This window comes from Lepisosteus oculatus, chromosome 7 (assembly GCF_040954835.1).
Source record: "Lepisosteus oculatus isolate fLepOcu1 chromosome 7, fLepOcu1.hap2, whole genome shotgun sequence".
In the NCBI taxonomy this organism is placed as follows: Eukaryota; Metazoa; Chordata; class Actinopteri; order Semionotiformes; family Lepisosteidae; genus Lepisosteus; species Lepisosteus oculatus.
The window spans coordinates 26,528,305-26,547,910 of NC_090702.1; the positions used below are offsets into that span (position 1 = coordinate 26,528,305).

Genomic DNA, 19,606 nt, shown 5'->3' on the forward strand with positions numbered 1-19,606 from the left:
TATGAGCATTACTAATGAATATGGGACTGGGGATGAGCAATGGTTTTGTTAAAGCCAATCTCCTTAACATCACAAGGAAATCACCCATTACAGTCCAGAACCAAATAAAACAACTAACCCCTTAACTAATAGCTGTTTCTTGGGTTTTTAAGAGATTGTGACTGAGTTTATTGAAAAAGAGGTAGGTTGAAATAAATGCCAAAAATAGGAATCTTTTGAAATTCCATTGATGTTTTTATATCGTAGGAATACAAAATGTAAGGATTTAGGGTGGAATATGCATTGCATTTTAACTTAATTTTACAGATCTATGCTGTCTGGATTGTATTACAGTATATGTAATTCCTCTTCCAGAAGGTGAAATGTGTAAGCACAAAATCTTATTTTTTGGAATATATCTTCAGTATATTTAAAAATACTTTCTTTATTTTTCCTGTTATTGTTTAAGTCTCCTGTACATTTTTCTAAGAGTTACAGCATGTATACTTGCATTTATGCATTTACATTGATTTTTGATTGTGCAACATTGTTCTTCACTGATTTTGAGAAGAATCCAATTACAATGTAAAAATACTGTGCTCTCAGTAATGTTATCTAACTTTTCCTCAAGGCAGAGGTAAGGCAGCTGCATGTGTGAAAAGAATTGCAAACTGTTTTTGCTTTGTCCTTTGAAAACATGGTGCTTTTTTCCCTTCTTAATTCTTTCTTTATGAGAGTCTTTGAAATTTACCACAATAAAGATGTAAGCTATATTACAGTATGTCATTATGACTCATATTGGTTGAAATCTTTTGGAAATGATCTACCCAACATTTAAACCACCCATAAGCATTTTGTATTGTTCTGTATACCTGCATCACGTCTGTAGTAATGTGAAAACTATATTTTTCCATTGAAACCATTATTTTCAATGGACTTTCTTGTGACCTGTTTTAGAAAGCAATGGAGCAAATGCTGTATAGAACAAAAGGTAAATGCCCGTCAGTTTCTACCTGTGTAGAGTGTGTTGCTGTAGGTCTAGGACACGAAGACTCTGAGTTCCTGCAGAGGGAATAGAAATTAAATAATACATATATGCAGTTATGGAAAAATAAGGTAATGCCCTGGAAGGCATGCTGAATTCAGATGAATAAATATGCTGAAATTGTTAATAATGGGTTCAGTGATTCAGTGAAGAAGGAACCCAAAGAAATTTACAACATGTAACTGGAGGCCTTTTATTCCCATAAGTTTTTTTTGGTGATGTAATTTTTTGGAGGGTTCATTCCAAATTGCCATGTAGTATTTACCTTGATATACTGAGTGTGTTTTTCTAACTTTGAATTCTAAACCTGGTTCCCTGTATTTGGTAATCTGATGACTAAATAAATTAAATATTTTGTCCCCGTCATGCAGATTAAAATGCGTGTGCACATGGGAAACATGCTTTACTGCAGGTAAATTGTTCTGTCCTTTGCCTGTAGCCTCAAGCCTGTAAGGCTGTTGAGTACAATTCCAATTATTTGACCTGGATGCTTTTGTCTTCCATTTTTTTCTAGGCTTTAACAAAGTCAGCGGTTCTTCAACAACAAGAAATCAGTGAAAAGTGCCTGGAAGTGGCAGTAGAGAAGCAAAGCCACAAATGTGAGGAGCTGCTGAATGCCCAGGTAACCTGATGTGCTTGTGGTAACTGTTATATTTACAGTACATGCTGACGATACTCAAATCTACGTCCATACTAAACTTGACATTGACATAGCTGTTTCTGCACTCTCTAATTGCATCTTTGACATAAAACCTTGGATGACTCAAAACTTCCTTCCCTTAAACTGGGAGAAGACTGAAGTCATGCTTCTTGGCACCTCCCATCAATTATGTAAAGCCAATGACGTAATCCTATCTGTGGATGGCACTGTAGTTGAATTCCAATATAAATTGAAAATCTTGATGCATGACGTTCAACCTACGTGTGCAAAATATTGTCAAAACATTTCCATCTCAGAAATATTGCTAGGCTGCCTCCTACAATATGTTGTCTCTGACTATAGCTGAAAAGTTGGTCAACACATTCATCTTTTACAGAACTGATTACTGCAATGTCCTACTTACTGGTGTAGCACAGTGAACCAACTTCAGTATGCTCAGAATTCAGCAGCCAGAATCCTGACCACATTTCATGCAAGTGATCACATTACTCCTATCCTGGAGTCCTTGCATTGGCTTCCTGACAGGTTTTGTGTCAACTTCAAAATCCTCATGCTCAGCTATATACTGTATAAGGCTCTTCAAGGCTTTGCACTTCAGTACCTGTCTGACTTATTATCTTACTACTCCCTACCTCACAGCCTTCATTTATCTGACTTTGTTCTCCTGTCTGTTCCCCAAGCCCGTCTACACTCTATGGGTGATAGGGCCGTCTCCTACTATGCCACAAAGCTCTGGAATTCTATCCTCGAGGATATTAGAGAGTCATCTTTCATTAGAGCTTTCAAATCCAGACTAAAAACTATCTTCTTCAGAAGAGCTTTACTTAATCAATTCTGTGATTGAATCACTTGCAAAAATAAACCCAAATTCTATTTGTTTTATCAAGGTGGTAGAAGGTAACTTTGGAAATACATATTGAAATTCTGTATATCACTGAAAAACAATGTTTGTCAGATGAATGGAAATAAGATTAAAAAAAATTAAAGTAGGCAACTTAGCTGTAAAGAATTATTGCTTTTATATTTTGTTTCAAATAGGCCGTTAATAAGACCTTTAGGTTATATTAAACTACAGTCTGTTTTTGAACGGCAGCAAACATAAACTTCTCTCATTCTCTTCCCTTTTTTCATAAACCCAAAAGATGGGAAAGGCATGAGAAAGAAAAGAAACCTGGTTTGGCTTATTGGATATTACAAGAGGAAATAAACAGATCAGGCAAGTGTTTCATGGGCCCGGCAGAATGTTCTATTGACAATACCGTTTGTATTGACAGCTGCTCAGGTCCATATGGTGATCCTTCGAAACAGAACCCTTGTGGGAGTGGGCGATTTCTCCTTAACACGGCTTTGTTAGCATTCCCAGATAGCTGGGGCGTCCCGCTGAGAAACCTACGTGCTGTTTTCCTTGAGGATTATAAAAGTAGTGAGCTGTCGTTTTCACAGATGCTTTGCCCATTTTATAATGCTTATCTTTCAGAGAAGCAAAACCCTTTCCTTCAGTCTTGTTGGATTCATTGTTTTTGTCTTTCTTCTGTGTTAATTTCCTCTCTTTACATCTAAAGCTTAAAACATATGGCGGCAAAAGTTTTACTGGTGAAGCAAGTTTGAAATGAACTGCCACCTTCTGTTTACCATACATGTAGGTTTCTTCACTTCTACCCAGCAGAAACTTCCTGAGTTTATAATTTCCTATTACTGGGCGGATTAAAGCTTTCTCTAACCTTGGCCTCAGTATTTTTAAATGGATGTTTCCTCCATTTTTCAATCTAAGAGGTTTGTTTCTGGTCTTACAATAAATGCCAAACACCAAGGTAGAGGAGTATAGAAGAGTAATCTGTGCCAACTTTCCTTTACTCAATATTAGAATTAGTTGCAAAATATAGAAGAGGCATTGAACTGCATGCCTATTTTGTTTTTCCCTTTTCATAAAGGATAAAATGTGGTACTAGGATATCAAAATAATTGCCTCGGGTAGCCAACTTAAGGTTCTCCATCTTTCATGTCTGTGGCAGTGTATTAAAGGAGGAGTGTAGTCAGGGATCAGTGAGGTTATCCTTTCTAAATATGTCTATGAAAGTGCCATTCATATTTCAGCTTGTTTCTGAAAAAAAGTGCAAATATTATGTGTGATGACTGATTGAAAATCTCTCTCGCAGGAGCAGAGCCCGTGTGTGATGTCATTGGTGTAAACGAACGCCATATTTCATGCAGTGCCACATGGTACAAACCATTTAGCTTGCATAGCCATATGCATAGATCATCTAAGAACTGGAAACTGTTATTATAAGTACACGGCCAAACACAAAATCGTATCAGTGGCCTACTTTCAATGCTATAGGCCTCAAGTAGGCTATACTGCTAGATACATACATAGATACACTACGTAGCAGAGATTTTAATTCAGTTCAGCTTTATTATACTCTGAGTGAAATTACCAACAAAGTAGAGTAGTACAAAAATGTTACAGGAGATAAAATAGATGTTTACATTGTATATTAATAAGAAAAAAGGGAAAAGGAAAAAGGAAAGACAACTAAAGAACAAGAAAATGAGAATGTACAAAAATGTGTAGCACCTACCACCCTTTTCCTTTTATGACTGGACTGAAAGAAGGAACATAGTTTAAGTGATGTTACTTTGGCTGTGTATTTAACTGTTACATTTATGTTCAAATATGTTCCATGCTAATATATTATTAATAATCATAAGCACAAGCTCTATGGGTCCTGGATGTACTCAAGAACCCCCTGGATGTTTTGATTGGATGAAGGGCTGCCTCACTTTAACAGCTTTACTTGTAAACAATTTAGCTTGTACTTGTTTTTCAGAAAGCCTTAGGAATTCACATACAATGTCAGCTGACAACAGGTCAGGTGTAGTTGATTGAGTGCTTCAGGAGTGTGATTTGCATTCTCCTAAGAAAATGGATACACAACAATAAAACCCTTCTACAGCCAGACCAGCATAAAATATGCAGTCATATACAGGTACAGTGATTCTTCTGGTTGACAGACAGTTATTTATTTTCTACTCTCTTGTTTTGTAAGAAACTCTAAAATAAAAAGCCTGAATTTGTGTAGCTGTGTAGCCTTTTGACAAAGTGGAATTCACCGCTGTCTAGTTCTTGACAGTGCTAAAATCCTAGCAGGGGAAGAGCAGAGCCACATCCAACCCATACCAACAGTGGAGACATACCTGCATTGTGTATTATTGACTGGAGTTCTTTCTGCAATAGTATGACTAAGACAATCTTGCAGACTGGTCTCAGTCTCTTGAGTTAGTGCTGGTTTTTGGTATGATGTGCTTATTTTTTTTTTAAACTGTGTCCCACAAACAGATTGATTTGTTCTAATTGGTAAAGCATAGGATTTAGAATGATGTTTTTATTGTATTAATAATAATAATTAATAATTGCTTACACTTATATAGCTTTTTACTAGACACTACACATAAAGCGCTTTACAGGTAAGGGGGACTCCCCTCCACCACCACCAATGTGCAGCCCCACCTGGATGATGTGATGGCAGCCATAGTGCGCCAGAACGCTCACCACACATCAGCTATCAGTGGGGAGGAGAGCAGAGTAATGAAGCCAATTCATAGATGGCGATTATTAGGAGGCCATGATTGGTAAGGGCCAATGAGAAATTTGGCCAGGACACCGGGGTTACAGCCCTACTTTATCGAGAAATGCCCTGGGATTTTTAATGACCACAGAGAGTCATCTTACGTTTCATCCAAAGGACAGCACCTTTTTACAGTATAGTGTCCTGGTCACTATACTGGGGCATTAGGACCCACACAGACTGGAGGGTGAGCTCCCCCTACTGGCTCCACTACACCTCTTCCAGCAGCAACCTTCGTTTGGCTCACACCTGCTTAGGTTCAGTGGGTTGCAAGTTGTGAGTTGCAGGGTGATATGGCTGCTGGCTAAATAAAGTAGACTAAGTACTTAATGCTAATTGTGATTAAGCTGCACTGAACAGGAGTGCCTAATAAGAGAAAAATATTCTTACCCATCTCTTATCACTCCTTTTTGACATATAGAAACAGTAAAGTCTATAATTCCATTGTTCAGATGCAACTTTGCACTGAGAGATATAAACACCCTGCACTGAGGTGAAAACAACAAAGTACTACAGTATAAGTTTACTATAACAGTCAATGTTGGGTACAAATAAAGTGTGTAATATTCTTCTCCACATCCGAGAAAATCTTTGTGTTTTTGCTTTTTTTCTAGCATCAAAGGCTGTTGAACCTGATAGATGCTGAGAGAGAGGCTTTAGAAGAAGAATTAAAAGAAACTTTGAGTCAACAAGCGCAACATCAGAAGGTACCACTTTCAATAAAGGAAATATTTAAGTTGGCTGTATTGAAAAGGCTAACAGTTACCCACCTCTCTTTCTTTCTAGTGTGTTTCACTCTTGAAACTGGAAGCACAAATCTTACATAATATGTGTGTGTATTTCTAACCCTACAAAAAAGACAAAGCCGAATTTTGGAAATTACCCCGAATGCAGGAAGTATAAATGTATCAAATGTCATCCTGGTCAAGAGTGCATCCTGGTCTCAGTGGCAGACGAGAAAGCATGTGACTCCCTCTCCCTGAATGGGATGCCTAGTGAAGACTATATTGAATTAAAAATCGCTCCATTGTACTCAGTAAGACTATAAAATCTACTTTCAAATTGTGCAAGCTCACAATTTGATATGTAACAGAACACTTAATCTAAAACAATTTGAAAACCTTGGTGAATATTACAGTATGTGTGATTCAAATCTTCTGAAGAAGTTCACCGTGTAACTGACACCAGGCCAGCCTTCTGACATTGTATTCTGACTTTTACCACTAGTGGAGATCCAGTCAATATTTTGTATGTCTTTTCCATTTCTTCTTCCCTGTATGTGCTCATAGTTTACCTTGAATTTGCTGTGGACAGTATATTAAGGCCTTATGATGTAGGAATTTAGCATATTTCATGTTTTGGGGTTTTCTGAAATTCTGATCGACTACTCTAAATGTTACAGTTTCGTAGCTTTGTTTTTGAGCTGTATTACAGTACTGTATATGTTTTCCAAGACATTTTGTATTGTATCCATTTCAGGGGTGTTCAGTCATGTTCCTACGACACCTGTGTGTCTCTTGATTTTCTAGCTTTAAAGCAGCAGCACCTGAAGAGCTAGGAAGAGCTTCTAAATTTGTCCAGTTAAACCAGTATCAGGCTGGTATAGCTCCAAAAGGGCTTGTTTGGAATGAAAACTTGCAGAGACACTGACCCTCCAGGACCACTACTGGATACCCCTGGTACAGACTCTCCTAGCAGTAACTGCAGGAAGTTAAAATAATTTATAGTTGAATCAGCACTGGTGAAGAGCTGCACAAGCTTCCAATTTCTGCACTTAAATGAAAATCCCATACATTTGGTATCACAATTAAGTACCATTCATCAATTTATTATTTAAATAAACAAAAAGATATTCCACTTTCATTTTTGGTATTCCCATCTTGATTTAAATATAAATCTCATGGTTCGTTTATATTTAAGAATTGATATTACAGATGTTTGTGTAATTACAGCAAGTGTTAGAGAAATGTTTAGAAGAGGAGAAACAGAAGGCACAAGAGGCAATAGAAGCAGCAATTCAGGTACAGTTTCCTATCTTTTTTAATTTTCATAGAAATGGGTCCATCTCTGTGGCTTGTAGCCTTTCCAGTCCAATCTGTATTACTGAGTACTATATAAAATATAAATATATAAATAAGTAAAAATAAATTTACAGTAGAAAGTATCAAAAATAAAAACACACTGCATCCACAGCCTCTGGACCCAACTGGTATATACATTACAAACCAGATCCTTGCTTGAGCTTTGTTGAAGGATGACCATTTGGTTGATTTTACTTTAATTCAGAAAGGACTGGTTTTTGCTAGTTTTACAGCTGTAAAAAAAGCAGTTCCACAACTCTGGATAAGCCCAGACATTGTGCCAGATAAATAATGGATACTCACATTTCCATATATTGCAGACTTCGAATATACAACTGCTAGAAGTGATAACTCCTCAAACAATCCAACCTTGGGATGGAATTTCCACGGCTGCTAGAAATACAGTTTGCTTGGGTACAAATTCAATTTGCAATAATTTCTTAAAATAGTAAATGTAAATATACACAATATTCTACAGTATATTAATTTGGATTAAACTAGGATTCAATTTGGAAAAAATGTGTGACTGTATCGCTACAGTATTGTTGTTTCTACTGTTGATGTTTGCTCTCTTTTACTTTTTGTGAACCTTGTGTTTGGAAATGATGGCCTCGACTAGCTCTGTTGGTAGAGCATCAGACTCATAATCTCAGGGCAGTGGATTTGTGTCCCACGTCGGGCACAAGGTCCTCCATGTTGGAGGTTGGCTAACAACCCTGTCCTGTAAAAAAAAAAGAATGTTCCGGAAACAGCAAGAGGATGTTGCTGCTCCTACATGCCGGAAGGCATAACGGGCAAACATCCATCCATGTTTGGAAATTCAATAATAAAGTAGATTTGAAAAAAACCTGCAGAAGAGACGTTATTTCTATGCGAACTGCCAGGGTGCCGCCTGAAACTCGATCCCCCCCCCCCCCGTGACCACAAGGGTCCCACGTGTAAAACGGGGCGAAAACCGTCTCTCTTGCAGGCGGAGAAGGAGCGCGTGAAAGAGGCCGTGCTGGATGCAGTGCAGCAGGAGCACCGGAGGGCGGCCGAGGAGCTCGCAGCGGAGAGGGCCGTCTGGGAGGAGCAGCGCGCCAGGGACAGGGAGATGCTGGCCCAAGCCATACAGGAGGCTCTGAGAGAGGAGAGGAAACAGAGCAAGGTAGACATCTCGGGCAATCTCCTGAGCCTTTCCAGAGACACTTCTCTGCTGCTTTTATTTTAGTCGTGTTTCAGATCAAGGTATGACCCAGCAGTTTTTTTTTTCTTTGGCTTTTCCAGACAAACTTATAAAGTATCATGTCGGGAATCTAGCATCCTCACAGACCCTGTCTGACATTGACGGAAATGACCTAGGGTGTTTATAGTAGGGGCTAGGTTTACCGCCTACACACACATGCATACTCTGGAATCCACAGGGCACCTCCAACTCCAAACATAAAATAAGGCTTTCTTTGTTTCAGACTAGCAGTTGTCCCTGTCGCTAACTCAACAGTTCATTAAATCTGGCAGGAGATTGTGTAATGTCACAAAACTAGATGTAAAAATGTTTTATCTTTTGAGTTTTGTCATTCCTTCTTTAAAAAGCAAAAACAAAATGTACTGCTTGGAAAATCTGTTCTGTCAGCATTCATTGAACTTAAGCATTGAAGCCAAACACCACTTTGATATCCATCCATACATTTTCTAACTGCTTTATCTAGTACAGGGTTGTGGGGGAGCCAGAACCTATCCTGGCTAGAAACACCTCGGCCAGTTTATCTAGAAGCCAATAAACCATCCAGTATGTGTTTGGATTGTGGGAGGGAATTGGAGCACACAGAGGAACATACATACTCCACACCAAAAGCACCCCAGGAATTGATCCCAGAGTTCAGTGCTGCGAGGCAGCAATACTTACAGTACCACTGCAGCCCTGTGCTGCGTTGTTTACTGTGAAATACCTGATAATTGTAGCAGTATTCAACATACTGAACACAATGCATTGCCAAGGACTGTACAGTACATATAAAGCTTATGCTTCTGCTATTAGTCCTTTATCTGCGCATCACTGAAGAGGAAAAAGCCAAATGCACTGTTTGGGGGAAAAAACAAAAACAAATGGCAAATTGTAGATCTGCCCACTGTGCACCACGCGAATCTAATCCTTGTTTGTTTTTTGTCAACCATCATGTATTTGAGTCTTTTAAATCTTGTGTCCAGTTTTTTAAGACATTATATTCTCCAGCTGTAATTCTATGCTTGCCACCATGTGTTGTTTTGATTTTGACTTTGATTTATGAAAGGTAAATTTCAAGTTTTGACAAAACCGCATTTTCTCCAAAATCACCACAACAAAAATAACCGCACAGCTGAAACCAAGTGAGGTTTTTGTTTCTTTAAGGTGGCTGTACAGTATCTTTCAAGGCTAGAGTGACAGTCATCATTTATGGCTTATTTACAGAGTAGATTTTATGGCTTTGGTTATGACATTAGGGGAACGAACTTACACAAACCTTTCATTATGTTGTCAAGTTTTATGAGTGGGGTAAACCAGTGTTTGAGGGATAATTGTAATGTAGGCAGTTTTAACAAATTATTTTCATAGTTTGTTTGCTCACTGATGTGACCAACATTTCCAGTCTTTTCCTCTCAATCTGGAGAGCTGTCAGTGATTTGGCCTTCTTGCAGTGTGGGCCAGTACTCTACGAATATAACAGAACTAACTGGTACTAGGCACTGTTATGATCTCTCTGCGCTTAGAATTGTCAAAGAAGCTAATTATTGCAAACCCTGGCATCACGATATCAACACCACCAGTATGCCATCTTACTTGTTTGCGTTTAAGTGATCAGTGCTGTTCTTTCGGATCCCCTCTGATATCTGAAATCTTACTCATTGGTCCCCTCTCAGGGAAGGCTGTGCATACCTCTTCCAATCTCCACGAGGATTTTTCCCCATCACAATTTACCCCATGAAGCCCAGTTCACAATCTCTTAAATCACAAGTCATCACTCACTTATCATCACTAGACCTCACCCATTAGTCAGCAGTGCCTCTCCATCACAGAGACTTTAGACCCTACCACAACAGCAGCCAGGTTTGCGGTTTCCTTCTCTCTCACTCACTCTGAGACCTTCCATGTGATGTTAAGGTAGTAGGAGTATTCAGGACCCCTCACTATATACACTATCTGTGTCTTCTTACTCCCCTCTGGCCCATGGGCCTGTATCTGTTACTGCAGGAGTTCTCCCTCTGGAACTCTCACTTTCCCTCCTTCCAGGCTGGAGCCTTTACACAGACTGAAACCCTTTCCTCCAAACCAGTCTTATAAGCCTCTTAATTAGCCCAGAGGAGTGGTTAGTTCCACAAGGAGCCTATCCTATCAGCTCATTTTCCTCAAGTGGAATTTCACTCCTTCTGAGTGCCAATTACTCATTCAGACCAGCTGTGCCTCGTTCTGCAGGTTTTCCCAATTAATAGGCAGCCATTTTGGCTCGGGGCCACACCACTGGGCCTGTGGTTTAAATCAAGATAGTGATTTCTCACAAAGCCATCTCACTACATTGCCCAAATATTTCTTGTTGTTCAGTTTTTTGTTTTTGGTACAGCAAACTGTAGAAAATCTTAGACATATCTACATATGTACTTCTACATTGCCTATACCAGTACACATTATATATTGGAAGTAGAAATACAGTATATACAGTATTTACAGTAAAACCTCAGTATTCATGAGGGTTAGGTACCTTAAGGATTTGGAATAAGGAAATTAATACCTTATGGGAAAATAGCGTATGGTTCTGCAGCTCTTGAAATAAACATTTCCATAGTAATACTGTATTTATGTTAGAGGTTCGAGCAGGTAGCTGCATCAGCATGTACAGTATAGACTGCAAAGAAACAGGTAAAGGTTCATTCCAAGCTAAAAGGTTAGGAAAAGAAACAGTGTTTCAGCTGTGAAGGGTTCTTCAGGTATAATATTTTTGTTAACTATTTCAGGAATAGTGTTAGTAATTATTGGTAGTAATTTAAATGTAAATGAGTACTGGAAATTTTAAAAACTTTTTCTCCCTAGACGGTAACTCAGGTTATTTCATCTGCACACAAATGTGATCACTGCTATGATATTGTTGCTTACCCTGTAGAACAGTTTGTTTTTTATTCTTATTAGAGAATGAAATAATAACTTTTCTTTACCTTTTACATCTTGTTGCCTGTTATAAATGCAGTGCTACTGTACTGCAACAAAGTTTATAATATAGCAGATAGGAAAGTAGATTAAGGGAAATCACTACCTTCCCTCTCCACTTGCTCTCTTGCTACTGCAATTTGTCTAGTTTGCTTTCTTGTAATTTATTTTCTTATCCTTTTCTTTGAGACACACAAGAACTGGGGCTGTGATAATTTAGGGGATTAGGAGACCACAGGGATTGTTTTTGTTATTTAATGTTTATTTTATTTCACAGCACAACACAGAGTCACATACAAGCCATTACTCTGATAACAGGTCTACACACAAGGCACATCTAACACTATCCCGAAAGAAACTGAAAAGCTACAGCATAACCCAGGATGCGCTTCTACATAGGGTAACTCTTTGTTAACCAAGCTACTGTATGCCTTTACTACAGAAACTGAAGAAAGTCGAGTTAAGTAGATCCGCAAGCTGAAAATGCTGCTGAAGTGGGCTCCTACATTTACTCTCCTACTGACTGCACAACCTTGGTCACTAGAAATCTTAACTTAGATCAAACAATTAGAATAGGTAGAAGTGTTAAAGACCCTAAAAGCACCTAAGATAAACAAACATAAGGGGGCAAATCATACTGTATGCATACTGTACCAGTGACAGTTTTGTTAAATACTATGATGACACACAACTCCAAATGAGATACATTATGTAAAAATACTGTATAACACTAACAGAATGATTGTTTTCTTAGTTACATTCAGTACACAGAAGTATCAGTAATTGAGTATAGATAATTATACACAGTGGTCATATTTTAACAAATCTAAACATGTAAAAAACAAAAAAAAATATTTAGAGTTATGATTTGAATGACTTTGTTGGTCGTGTCCTAAAGTTTGCAATGTACTGTATCTGATACAAGTCTGTACTATATAGAGGCTTTTTCTTTAATCAAAAGAAAGGTTGAATCCAGTACTCACACAAGATGCATACAGTAGTTGTACCGTATTCAGAGTTTGTGGTATTTTGCTTTATATACTCATAAGCAGGTATATATAAATATACCTGTTAAACCATAATTGTCGTGAGCTGATGTACACCGCTGTTATGCCATATTCTAGCCTTACGTATTGTGCATAAACAAAAAGCTATGGCTCCTAAAATGCAATTAGGTAATAGATAACATTTAAATTAAATTTCTGAAAATAATTACAGCATAACAAGTTTTTGGTTTGTACCCCTTTACACATCAATGATTCTTAAAGGTGTACCCCCAGTACCACTGCAAGGAGACAATGCAATCAGAAAAGTTAAGCTGAAAGAGGTGCTACATGAGAAAGCACTTCAACCACTTTGGTGAAGCCAAATGATTATAAAACTTATTATTATTTATTATTAACTATTATTAACTTATATAAACTACTAAGAAGAAAAAAGGTGCAGCAAAAACAAATGTAACTGAAAATATTTTAGATGAAAATGATAAAAAATGTACAGTACATAGTGGCCTTAAAATTTAATATTTTAGAGTAAATATACACAAAAAACTAAATTGCCATTTCTATGGCAAGAAACTTTCTGAATATCCTGGAGATTGTTAGTATTTGGAAGTCAAGTGACTGGTAAAACTGGTTTTGTTTTCTCTCCCTGTGTCAGGATTCATGTGTTTACTAGCTGTACACTACAGAGGTTCATCCATGTATTTACTTATTAATATTAATTTAATATTTAACATTCTGCTATATACAGTATAAAAATAATTGCAGCACTGCCCTGATAATGCTGGACACTGGGCTCCAGTGAGGAGGCAACCACCTCTGAGCAGTGCATGCAGGTTTTCATTAGTCTGGTTTGTTCTCAGGAGAGACTTGTTCACATGTGAGTGCTTTGAAAAATGAAGGCTCATTTCACTGCTTCTCCACAAAGTTTGGGAACCTGCTCATGGTCCAATGACTGATAGGCAAAAAGTTTAACCCAGCTTGATCTAAAATTGCGAGGATCTGCTGCTAAAAATTAAATGTTTTTGTGATGGTGTATAATGCTCAAAAACATAAAAGTAGTTAAAATAGTGTGGTAAAAAATCCTCAGAAACATACAGTGTATCCAATAGACCTTTTTTTGAATGAAAAAAAAGCAAGAACCAGAGAACATGAGTGGAAACTAAGGAGCACTCACAATTTCTGTTTTACTGCTTCTTTATCTTCACCTGTCCGGTACCTCAGGTAGCAGCCATATCACCCTGCAACTCACAACTGGCAACCCACTGAAACTAAGCAGGTGTAAGCCTGGTCAGTACCTGGATGGGAGACCTACTGGGAAAACTAAGGTTGCTGCTGGAAGAGGTGTTAGTGGGGCCAGCAGGGGGCGCTCACCCTGCAGTCCATGTGGGTCCCCAGTAATGCCCCAGTATGGTGATGGGGACACTGTACTGTAAACAGGCACCATCCTTCGGATGAGACGTAAAACCAAGGTCCTGACTCTCTGTGGTCATTAAAAATCCCAGGGGGTTTCTCGAAAAGAGTAGGGGTGTAACCCCGGTGTCCTGGCCAAATTTCCCATTGGCCCTTACCAATCATGGCCTCCTAATAATCCCCATCTATGAATTGGCTTCATTACTCTGCTCTCCTCCCCACTGATAGCTGATGTGTGGTGAGCGTTCTGGCGCACTATGGCTGCCGTTGCATCATCCAGGTGGATGCCGCACATTGGTGGTGGAGGGGAGTCCCTGTCATTACCTGTAAAGCGCTTTGAGTGGAGTGTCCAGAAAAGCGCTATATAAGTGTAAGCAATTATTATTATAAGGTGATGCTGGTCAAATCCACATAGATTTGAACCTAGATTCTGAGATAGAAACAAATGCCACTGCACAGGTTTTCCCTGGTGCTGGACCTGTCCCAAGCTGGCTTTGACAGCTGTATTCACCATCTTCTCCCAGGTGTTCTGGATGATTCTATACAATAAACCATAGCTCTGTTTGTTGGTGTCTTTAGCATTGTGCTAAATATTGTTGCCAAGATACCTCATTTTTAAGCAGGCTCTTTCATCCAATTTAATTCATTTAAATGAAAAAATGATTCGCACTCATTTTTTATTGTACACAATTTTGGACAGTATTCATTCCTTTTGTTTTGATTTTCATTCTTTGTTTATCGGGGATGGGACAGTGGTACAGTTATTAACATCGCTACCTTGTAAAACTGAGGCCCTGGTTTAAAAATGTCTTGGGTGCTGCTGTATCTTGCTTGGACTTTTAGATGTTTTCTTCCTGCGTTCCTCTGGGTGTTCTGGTTCCTCCCACAATCCAGACACATGCTTGTAGGTTAATTGGCCTCTGAGAAAACTGGCCCTGCTGTGAGAATGTGCGTGTATGTGTCTGTGTGTGCCCTGTTATGGAGTGGTGTTCCTTCTAGGGTGTTCCCTGCCTTGCCCCTGTTACTTACCAGGACAGGCTCTGGCTCCCCTGTATTGGATAAAGCGGCTAGAAAATGGATCGATGTATATCTGCTTATATTTAATATATATTGTGTTTACAGAAAACAAAAGTTTAAATTTTTAATGAAAATATGTAGTGCAAACCTAGGGCATATTATATCTGGTCAGATTCCATGAGATCTGACACAACACAGGTTGAGGCTTGAGGCCATTTCAATCAAAGATGCTGAGTTTTTGCCAAGGAATTCTAATGTTACCCTGTTGAGCATGACAAAGCCTTCCCTGTCATATTGTAACTAATGCTCTAATAGTAAATCATCCTGCAGTTCTCCTCTGTTTTGTTCAATATTGATATAGTTGAATGAAAACCCCCAGAATGCATTCTCTCTCTAAATGTATTCAAATTAATATCCCCAGCAAGGCCAATATTTTTTGTTCTACCACTAAATGTTGGAGATTTATCATCCTAATATCCTAGGGGTTTATGTAGGTAGTGTTGGATGTGAGTCTCGTGGGTTTGATGCCATGCCAGTGACAATATTTCAGCCTTGCCAAAAGTCTGCACTGAGTCCACCAAGCACAAGCTGTGAACGTCTGTCTGGGAGTAACAGTAAATCCTTCCCCTTTGCCACACTGAAGTAAAGAAAGCCACACTGTACTAAAAAGATACCACAGCACACATTTTAGCCCAGTTAAAAAGACATAAGAGAGATGAAACCTCCCGACTGCAATGCTTTGGGATAATCTGGACAACATCTTGTATGTTAGAATAGGAGGGGAATCCCTAACAATTCTCTTTTTCTACATCGGGGACAGAAAACTGCTAAGAATGATTTCTCAAGAATAAGTGTTTGTGTAATCTGAAATCAAACATTTAATAAAAGAGGGCAGAAAATCAATTTTTTTAATTCTTTTCATAATTGCAGAAAAATAAAGACCACAATTTGTAACTTTGTATGCCAAAAATATCACTGTTTCCTGTAAATATTGAATTCAACCAGTAATTTCATGGAAGTATCCCCCTGCTTTTAGAAATTTGTTTTTTTAATATATTTTCTTCTTGGAAGGTTGTTCCAATTATCTTTCCAGGTAGCCTTAAAAAAACAGGCATTTTTCAAGTTAAAAAATATTTAGCTGCACCAGGTATTTTGGTGTCTGACTCTGTATTGATGCATCTCCTTAGATTGACGTTGAACAGGAAGTAGCTTAGACATACAAAAATTAGACATTGAGCTGAAATGTGAAATCTTATGCCACTGTGCCTTATCATGGCAGCATGAAAAAAAATCATTCAACACCACAACCCTCCAGAATCTTTAATTAAAACCTTGACCATACATTCATACTGCCCTCTTCAGTATTAGATACTCCTTTTTGACCCTTTTTCAACCTCTTCCCTACAGAACAGTTACAGTATGTAATTTCAAAGAACTTCCAGCCTTCACCTAAAAATATATATTGTCTTATTTCTTTCTTGTTTTGGCAAAGCGGAAATACAGCTGTCACTAAAACTAGTGAGTCTTTTGAGTGAGTAGAACTTGTTTGAGTTCTGTGGAATTCTGACGAAAATTTAATAATTAGCATAAAGAAAACTTTTTGGCTCTTGGAAGTTACAGTGGAATTGTTTTTCTGAATTTGCAAAGTTTCAAAAATGATCCCTGTCAGCTTTTAGGCAGAACACTTAGGGTTATATTCACTTAACATTTTCCACCATGCTAAGCATACCACAATTTTTAGAAAAGCCAGCGAACAAATGACAAATGGTATGAAATCCAAAGTAAATATTTGCAGTGCCTATACAGTCCTTTAAATGATCATTGTGGAAGACTTTTTTAACTTAAAGACTTAATAAACTATAACAAAATAAGCAGAGCTAGTGTCGGTGACCGATGTATAATCCTCCTCGTTCTCAACAGGTGTGCGTGATCTGTCGGAGCTGGCGTCAGTACTCTTGGCCTCTATCCCTTTCAGCCATGACATAATACTTGATTTTTGCGAGGTATTCATTTTCGATCATTTGTTCTCTTGGCGAATGTGGCACTAAGCTGTGTCTCTGAAAGCTCGAGAGGAGTATGAACGCTCAAGCATTAGCACGCGCTGTATCAACGTAGCTAAGTAGGTAGGCTGCGTATTTGTCACATAAACTAATTTTATTAAAATAGAAAATATGAAAACCCGATTCAAGCTTTCTCAAACTGATTAAGTAAATTACAGATGAAAAATGTACTTACAAAATGCCTTCCTGTGGTGTACTATTTTGTCAAATCAACAAATCATAGAATTTCATTTTTTAAACTGAATAATTTATTGAAAACCAGATTGCTCACACTGATGATTTAAGGGTAAGAGTTTTTGTTGAATTTGTTATAAGACGTCTGTGGGACAGGCTGAGGAATCCACTTGCTTGGTCCCCGTGAGGCACTGCAGAGGTGAGATCTTGGGGATGCTCTGTGCAGACAAAGACAGATGAAGCAGGACATGCTCTGTGCAGCTGGGCTGAAAGGACTTGGCACAGCCAGGGCAGAGCAGGGGAGCTGCACAGCCTAGCAGGACTGGAGAACCAGTAACTGCACCTGGTAGAGAACAGGGGGCAGAAGGGAATCTGGCTGGCAGTGCAGTTCTGATTTAGGGAGATTCTGAAGGGCTGAACCAGGCACTTTTCTTCGGGCAGACTGGTTGTGCTGAGAGTACTTCTCTAACGAGGTAAGAAGCTCCATGACAGAGTGCTGGACTCTAGGCATATCAGGATTTAAGTAAACTGGAGCTATTGAGATAATTTACTGTAAAGTGAGAGCAGGTGGCTGGGACTGCTAACCCAAATGAGTTGTCACGGCACCGGGAGGTATTTGACTGTGGAGACCAAGGGCTGCAAGCTCTGGTTCGCTTCGGCATAACAGATTGCTTACATATTCAGTCCCGTGCCCTTGATATTTCGTAACAACACCTTTAGTTGCAGTTACAGCCGCAGATGTTTTTGGATAACTCTATACTCATCTCTTCCAGGATGACAAAATCCTCATCCAAACTGGTGTTATCTTTAAGTTATGGCCTTCTCAGTCACCAGACCTGAATCAAAATAAGCACTTTTTCTAAAATTATGCCTGAGATAGTGGTTTCTACCTCCATCAACCAAGCCTGAGTTAATTGACTTTCTTGTGCAGAGAGTTGCTGCATCATTCCTGTAGATTTCCAGTGGATAGTAGAATCCAGTACCATGGCACTGTTCTGGTTTCACATGATGTCCCAACACCCTATTAAGTGACTTAACATTGGCGCATACATTTATTTGTCCACTACTCGTATATACAGTATATATTACCACAGAAGAGGAAGAAGTGTTTCAGGCATTAAGAGCTCTTGAGATGAAGAGATCCTCAGGGTTAGGTGGTATTCAAACTGTTGTACTTGCTGAAACAAGATGTTATTCATAGATAGTTAACAACAGTCATTCAGATCTCTGTGATACAATACAGGGGGTAATATGCATTGACTGGAAAATTGCTAATGTAGCATCCAAGCATAAAAGGGTGATAAAATTAAACCAATAAGTCTTACTTTTATTAAATGAAAGGTTATTCAAACAATAATTAGAAATAAAGCAGAAGATCATTTGTATGGCAATAGGATTCTAGAGGTAGTCAGAATTAATTTAGATTTTACTGCATAAAAGGAAGCTCTTACTTTACTAATTATAGAGTTCTTTGAATAAACAGGAGCAGAGCATAGATATAAACAGATCATATAACATGCTTTATTTAGATCTTCAGAACAACTATATCCTAAAAAAATAAAATAAATTTTACGTGGTAAGCTTTAGTGATAATGCATGAATTTGATTAATAGATAAAACACAAAGAATAAAAATAAGAGGTGAATGCTCTTGTGGGGTAATATAATAAGTGAAGTACCATAGGAATCTGTGGTAAACCTGCTTGTCTTCGTAATTTAAGTTTAATATATATAGATTCTAGATTTTTGTAGAAGCTAAAAAGGAAATTCAGAAAGTTCTAGACAACATTCAGGACTAGACAAACACTTGGCTGATGACATTTAATGTAGACAAGTGGAGAGTGTTGCAGGTAGAATAAAAATAAGCTATACAGATGAGAAACACAGCTATTTTAATGCATCACTTTCTTGTTAAACACATTTCAAGAAAACAATAAAAAGACAAACTCTCTTGAACAGAGAAGACTGCAATGGATCCTGCTAAAACTATTCAAAATTTGCAAAGGTGTTGACATATCAACCCAATGGACTTCTTCAGAATAAACAGGGAAACATTTTTGATGCAAGGAAAATGCGTTCAAGCTGGAAAACTTGGGTTATCTCTTTAAATTAATTATGAGAGTCTGAACCAAGCTTCCCTGCCATGTTGCTAAAGCTCATACAACCAAACAAGCTAAATTGACATAATTTCTCATTTTTAGAACCTAACTTTCTTATGTAGCCTCTTTGAAAGGTTCCCATCAAAGTGCAAAACATTCTGCACATCTTTTTTAATGCAAATAAAATTCCAATTTTTAATCTTTTAAAACCACAGTGTTTTTAAAAAGAGTTTTTATAATAATGTTGCCCCTTGTTTGGCAGATCCTGTACCTTTAAGCCTCTACATTCATAAAA

The 19,606-nt window shown here is 38.2% G+C and overlaps 1 protein-coding gene across 6 annotated transcripts in view; it reads left to right on the forward strand.

Moving 5' to 3' along the window:
• LOC102691813 (coiled-coil domain-containing protein 91) overlaps positions 1 to 19,606 on the forward strand; it is a 156,367-nt gene that overhangs the window by 97,336 nt on the left and 39,425 nt on the right. For all 6 annotated transcript variants that reach the window (XM_015352944.2, XM_015352945.2, XM_069192356.1 and 3 more), the window contains 4 exons: positions 1,539 to 1,646; positions 5,926 to 6,018; positions 7,264 to 7,332; positions 8,363 to 8,539. In XM_015352944.2, coding sequence (XP_015208430.2) covers positions 1,539 to 1,646; positions 5,926 to 6,018; positions 7,264 to 7,332; positions 8,363 to 8,539 — 447 coding nt within the window. The remainder of the gene's footprint in view (positions 1 to 1,538; positions 1,647 to 5,925; positions 6,019 to 7,263; positions 7,333 to 8,362; positions 8,540 to 19,606) is intronic.